The sequence below is a fragment of the Geospiza fortis genome, unplaced genomic scaffold (genome assembly GCF_000277835.1).
Source record: "Geospiza fortis unplaced genomic scaffold, GeoFor_1.0 scaffold54, whole genome shotgun sequence".
In the NCBI taxonomy this organism is placed as follows: domain Eukaryota; kingdom Metazoa; phylum Chordata; class Aves; order Passeriformes; family Thraupidae; genus Geospiza; species Geospiza fortis.
In genome coordinates this window covers 680,232-687,417 of record NW_005054301.1, presented here as the reverse complement: position 1 = coordinate 687,417, position 7,186 = coordinate 680,232, and the positions used below count along the sequence as shown (strand labels likewise).

The 7,186-nt window shown below is 38.0% G+C and overlaps 1 protein-coding gene across 1 annotated transcript in view; it reads right to left on the bottom strand.

Moving 5' to 3' along the window:
• Positions 1-7,186, bottom strand: part of EML5 (EMAP like 5) — a 92,862-nt gene that overhangs the window by 81,994 nt on the left and 3,682 nt on the right. The window contains exon 4 of the mRNA XM_014310503.2: positions 6,828-7,023. Within this exon, the coding sequence (XP_014165978.1) occupies positions 6,828-7,023 (196 nt within the window). The remainder of the gene's footprint in view (positions 1-6,827; positions 7,024-7,186) is intronic.

Here is a 7,186-nt window from a genome sequence, read left to right as displayed (position 1 = left end):
CACTTTTAACAGAAAATAAAGTCTTTCGTTTCACAGTAAGCATTCTATTGCATAGCAAATCCCATGATCTATAGTTCAATGATCTATAGTTCATACCTAATTTTCTTCAAGAAAAAATAATCTGAAAAATTATTTCCTTAACTAAATTCACATAAAATTATTTTTATGTAAAAAGAAGAAAGCAATAAATAATGTTTGTAGTAAAAACACTGAAACTTTCAAACTGAACCGTCAATTCTGGAAACTACTACTGTTCAGCATGGGCCTCACAGGTTTTATTCTTGGTTGGAAAGTCACTTGACTTGTCACTGAGCACCACTGAAAAGAGCTTGGATCCATCTATCTTCTTCACGCTTTTGCTTTATCTATTTATTATATGCATGGATCAGATGCACTCTGAGCCTTCTCCTCTCTGGGCCAAATGGTCCCAGCTCTCTCAGCCCCTCATCAGGAGGGATGGCCAAGATACTTAATCATCTTTGTGGCACTTCAGTGGAACCTCTCTAGTAGTTCCTCATGTCTCTTGTCCTGAGGAACCCAGAATTGCACACAGTAGTTATGTTTTAATTTATGCTTGCAATACTCCAGGGGCAGCCTCACCAGCACTGAGCCAAGGGGAAATACTCCTACCAAGGACCCTCCTTGAGGCTTGGGAACAAAGACTGGTTTCCCAACACCAGGTATAACAATCCAGGCTGTATGCACCTTGTATGTTTCCTAAGTATTAGACAAGCTACATTTTGAGGTGTTTCTATGCATGATCCATTTCACATTTGAAGCATTACTATAAAATGGATTTTACTCCTGTTTTCCTGCAGTTATTAGAGGCTACAATGGGGGATGACTGGCCTTCTTTGATGGCTATAATTATTGAAATAGTTTGGGAGATTACCTTTCTGCAAATGAATAAAAAACAAAGGTCTTTTCTACAAAGATATGAACTGTATAGAATTCAAGTGCATACAAAGAATTCCTCACCAGAACATGCTTAATTCAAATGTCTGTCATATTCATAGTTCAAAAGACACAAGAAGTTGCACATGATAATTAGAAATCTTTCCTAATGCGACAACCTACTATTCATTTAGTTACATTCCCTGAAATCCAAACTACACAACTAATCATTAAATTCCTAGTGAAAATTCACAGATCTGCTGCCAAACTAATTAACAGAATTTCACCTGACAAAATTCTGTAGCTGTGCTTAGTATCCATTCCTTAACATTTGTGCTTGACTGTCATCTGGAGTTAGGTCAGAAATATACACCATTTATTCCAGAAAAGAAAAAAAACAATAAACCTGACAGCAGATAGCCCAACATTCAATTGTTCCAACTGTTTGTTGAAGTTTTCTGAGAACTCTTAAGGTGTCAGACTACATGGGGAACACAAAACATGGGAAGAAAATAACTTCCCTCTATGTTGTTGCGAAACCTGTTTGGCTCTTTTTCTGAGAAAACAGTCTGCTTTGTTCATTTTTTTTTTATTTTGATTACTAGCATCTAATGAAAAGGGATCAAAGAAAGGCAGAATGATACAATGAGGTGGTAGAAATACTGAGCATCTTTACTGAAAAAGTCCAACAGCAGGTCATCCAAAGTCATAACATTGCATAGTTAATGAAAAGAGAGGAGGAAGAAAAGATCTGTTGCCATTCAAAACTAGGATGTGACTAATCACTGCACTGCTAGAATTTCTGCTTGCAAACCACAGCTGACAGGCACACAGAGGAAGGCTGGACCTGCCTCCCAGAGAGCATTATCTAGGAGCAGTCTTAGAAAGCAGCTGACAGAGCCCAGCAATTCCTTAGATGTTGATGGTTAGAATAACACTTAAGAGTGTGGCAATAAATAGATAAATCAGAGTTGGCAGACAGCACTAACACCAGAGAGAAGAGATGATTTTAGTGGTTTTGATTCTCACTAGAAGTTAAGAAATGTTGACACTAAAATGAAATGGTTTATTTTGCCTGGGAATACAAGAACAAAATCATAGTATCTCAGGAAGGAGATTAAGTTGAAATTTGAAATATAAAAAGATGACAGTCTCAAATCAAGTGCCTGAAAAGATCACAGTTCAGTGGCCAGAGGTTTGGCTGCTTATTTTTCTTCCTCAGGAAACAAAGTTCAGGTAATCCCTAGAGTTCACAGCAACAAGAAAAATTGTCTTAAGAAAAGTGATTTAGAGAAGCAAATTAATTTGCTGGAATCAGTCAAATCCTATCTCTGTGAGAACAGAGACAAATGCCTTGCCATTCTTTCCACCTGTCTTGCAAATACCTCTGCTCTCTGTAAACATGCAATTTACCTCTCGACAGTCTTGGATACAGAGGGGTACAAAGGGGAAAACCACCAAGTTTTAACTAAACAGAAAGTACAAGCATTTATTTCTCCTCTGATTTTGTAGCATGATATTGGTTAGTTTCTGGTACTAGACCTCCTAATAGTAAAGAATTTCAGTGTTTTCTGAATAATTTTTAAAGTTGTGTTTGCCCGAAAAGCAGAACACTGCATGAGTCCTGGGGCAAATGATGGATGATTTCTTTCCCCCAATTTAGTCCAAGACAAGGAAAAATACACAGACAAGGAGTTAATTTCCCCTCAGACAAGGAGGGAAATTAACTTCTAAGACACAGCCTAGAGTTGCTCAACAGCAGAGCCATAAATGCCATTATCACCAGAGATTCAAGAGTTCTTACTAGCACAAAATGTGCCAGCTACTACCTTAAGCAATAAAACCTAAATGTACCACAAACATCTTAATCAAGTAGTCACAGTGATTAAGTCTTAGGAAGAATATACAAAAGCACTACTATTTGCCAGCTAGCTCACATAATGGATATTAAAAAAGTAGGACAGATAACAACTCTTCCTCATTTGTTTCCTTCTGACAGAGGAACATAATTCTTCTTTCTGTGACTGGCACAGTTGTGTGGTTATTTTGTGTCAGCATAAAGGTAATGGTGCAAAAGGAGAATTACAAATAAGTGCTAAAGTTTGAAATCAAGAATCATGGAAAGCAGAATATAAAATTTTCCCAAGTCTACTAAAGCTCTCAAAAAGATGCACTGGTTTAATCTTTTGTTTTGATTTTATTTTTCAATAGCATTATTAATGTCAGATGAAAAGTTAATTCCCACTAAAATTCCAGTACTTTGAAGCAAAAAAAAAAAATGGTCACAGGGCTAGAAGTATGGAAAAAAGGAAGGAAAGGAAGGAAAGGAAGGAAAGGAAGGAAAGGAAGGAGCAAAAAAAAAATACATCTAAAGGAAAAATTATTCTACAAGCCACCTTGGAGCATGTCAGTGGTCTCCTTGGAGCACATCAGCACAGAGAATTATTCTTATGACATCATAGGCTTTTGCCAGTAGACAGCCATTTAAAAAGGTGGTTAAGTTCAGGGTTTCCAATCTTCTCATATACAAATATGAGAATATATATATATGTGTATATATATATATATACATATGCCTTAACTAGCCCAGACAAATAAGGAGCCTCAATGTGAGCATGAGTTTTACAGTATGACAAGTTAAAACTCCGAGGGCATCTGAAATCTTGATTCAGTTCGGATTTAAATACAATCCCCCTAAGGTGTCTCTGAAATTGAAAGATCAGCCAACACTAAAAATCCTATGATCCTCTAAACCAATAAAATTATGGAGAGACCAAAGTTAAGATCTAACCTGAACACACCAAGATACTGTTTCTTCCTCAGCTACCAGAAAGTAAACCATTCTACAGATCACAAGCTAGTTTGGTGATGCATGAAATCCTAGAGAACACAAACTTCAGTAGCTTTGTAGGAAAAACTTGCATTTTCATTCAGTATTAGTATCTCCTACACATACACAGCCATGGTTGGACAGGGGAACTTATCTTCCACAAACACAGGAGACATCCAAGTTATGCTGCTGGCAACAGATCAAAGCCAGTCGCCTGAGATTTCATGTACAAGATTTTTCTCCTTATTTACTCCTGAAAATATAAGAAACTCAGTTAACTGCACTCCTGAAAGACACAAATTTCCAAAGCATTTCTGCAGCTGATACTTTCCACAAGTGTTTGCACACATTCCTGGACATCAACCATAAAAATACGCAAATGAATAAGAAATGGGAGACAAGTAAGATTGAAAACACGTAACTGTATCCTCCAGAATAGTGAGTTGATTTCTGGAAAATAATTCTCAGATGAGATAAAAAAAAATCCATAAAAAGCAAAAGCTCACCAGCAAGCAAGAAAAGTGCTTTTAAAAATGGATTACAACTGAGATTGTTCAAATTAAAAAAAAAACCAACAACAATAAAAAAAACCAACCAAAAAAAAAACCAAACCACCAAAACAGACTAATAAAAGATGCTTGAAATGATCCTAATTATCCTCTTTTAGTCCAAAAGAGTTTTCAATACATCTGAGGGGCAAAACATTGAAAGAGAGCTCTCTTACTTTTACTATACATTTAACTGAGGCTGAGGAGTTTGGGGTGTGGACATCATGATTAAAATTAAGATTAGACACTCATACTGAAAACAAATCATGATAAAACACCTAATCATATAAAAATATTACAGCAGGTTTACAGGGTTTCATTTAACAAAAGCAGGTAAAACCTCAAAGCAGAACAAAAACTAAATGCTAGTGTTAGAAATTTCCAATGGAAAATGTCCTATGACTGTCCATTACTCCAATACTGTTTTCTACTACTAAAGAAATGGTCTCTGACTTAAGAACTACAGTTCCTCTCTCCTGATTGATGTTTACAATTAAAATGTCATCCAAAGAATGATAACAACATAAAAGTTCTCATAATGAAGAGTACTAATAATATCACCATGTCGTGAGCAATATTTATGCTTAGTCCCTGTAGCTATGGAGCTAGGCTCATGAAAGTTTGATTCTTTAAATATATAAGATTTTCAGACTCTAGAACTGCTTTCACAAATTAGATCCCATACTTCTAAAAAGACACTTAATCCTCCCATTGCTTTCACTAAAAAATCCCAAATATCTCAGCATGCACAGTACTTGCTGAGACTGTTAAAGCACAAAATATATTCATTCTTTTCCAATACAACAGTTGAGTTTATCTTCAGAGAGATAATTTAGTAACACTGATTACTATATTATATAATCCAATTTTTGCACCTGCTTTTTGGGCTTTGGGTTTTGTGGTCGTTTTTTTAATATTTGACCTTCCTATGTCTCCTTTAAATATTAAGAACTAACATGTTTAGATACTCAAGTTTAGTCAGCAAAAGTGTGAGATGGCATTTAAATGGTACCACATTGCATTTTAGAGAAAGTGGCAAGTGAAAGACATCAATGCAAGCCTAATCATACTATTAGAAATAGCCACACTCCTTTTAAATCAAACATTCCTCTTTATGCATACTAATATTTCTGTATAGCTTTTGCATTTCAGAACCATGCAAAATTCTAACTGCATACTTAGCATACCTAGAATTATATTCTCACATCAATACAATTCAGAGCAGAAGAAGCTGCTATATTTGAATGGGCCATGTTATCATTCAAATCAAAGGATATACACAAACCAGACACACTTTCTCTCTTCAGTTAGCTGACTTACAGCAGATTTTTGTTTGTTTGTTTGTTGGGTTCTGTGGGGTTTTTTTGTTTAGTACTATTCTAAACAATTCTGTCACATTTTAGCCAAATGTAGCACACTGTACCAAAACTGAGAGAATGAGCAAGAAACTGTTACCACATGCAAACAAAAAACTTGTCCGGTTGTAGCTCAAGCCATTTAATTCTTCTGCTATAAGAAGTGCTACTGAAACAAACAGTGTCACTCGGAAGCCCTCCTGAATAGATGGTATTAAATGTGTAATATTACACTGCCGCGACCTCAGAACGAGCGGGAGCCACCGCTTCCCTAGCACAATAGCAAGGCGCAGATCTGGATTTCCCGCAGCACCTGACATCACAGGTGGCTAGCAGTTCTTAAGAAAACAGTTTTTCTAGGATTAAAGTGAGAATGTTAAAATATTAAGCAATGCAAATAATAGTGATTCAAACTCCTGACTCAACACCCCTAGTACGACACTCTACCGTAGTACATGGACTACATTTTATTCACATATCTAGCACCAAGGAGAAATAGACTATGGAAGTGACACCCTTCTTAGGAACATTCACAGCCATACTTCAGAGCTATTTAAATTCCTTCCAAGAGATTTAAACAAAGGAAAAAAGTGGCCATGATGACCAAGTTTTCTAGTGTGTCTAAAAGCTTAAATGAAAGACATAGCATCTATTCTGCTCTCTACAGGCAATACCTGTTACTCATGAGTAACACATACAGAGGTATGCCTTGGAGCACTAAGCACCATAAAAACAAATTTTGTGCTGTTGATCATACAAAAGACCTATAAAAGTATCTACTGCTAGCTCTTACCCCAACAAGAAGACCAAAGGAAATCAGAATTTAAAATCCATCTGCAATGACACCTACTGTAAGGGAAAAGATTGATGACTCAGGCTCACATCTGCCCTTCATACTCCTCAAATTCTCTTACTGATCTCACAACACCACTAGGCTTACAAAAGCATCCTTGGAGTGGAAAGACATATAAGAAATCATACCAGCATACTTCTTTTGCAACATCAGTTAGTAATTAATTTTTTAATGGACTCAGCACCTAGTAACATTCCCTGACAAATGAACTACTGAGCTACAGAAGAAGCCGCAACTTCTCAAGAAAGGCTGTTCTTTTAAGATTACCCCAAAAGTTGCGTGAGTTACAGGCAGGCCACTAATTCCCCATGTGATCGTCGCCTTTTAAACACCAGACAAAGGTCTACCTGCTACAGATTAACCTCCTCCGCAGCCCGGGTGCTCCGGGAACACACACGATTAATGCCTCTCCTCCCGCCGGCCCTCTGACATTCAGGGGCGGCCGGGGACCGAGCGGCGACCCTCGGGCTGCCGCGCCGGGCACAGGCGCCCGTACGAGTTTGGGCACCGCACACCGGCGGCAGTGGGGGCCACACAACACGGCTGATTAAATCCGACAGCTAAAAGCCATTTCCACGCTGTTTCTACCCACGGCGAAGCCCGGGCGGGGGGGGCGGTGAGGAAGCGCTGACTGTCCTTGATATATTTCGGTCCGACCCCCGAGTCCCCACAGCACCGGCGGGACGCGCACCACCGGCGGTGCCCG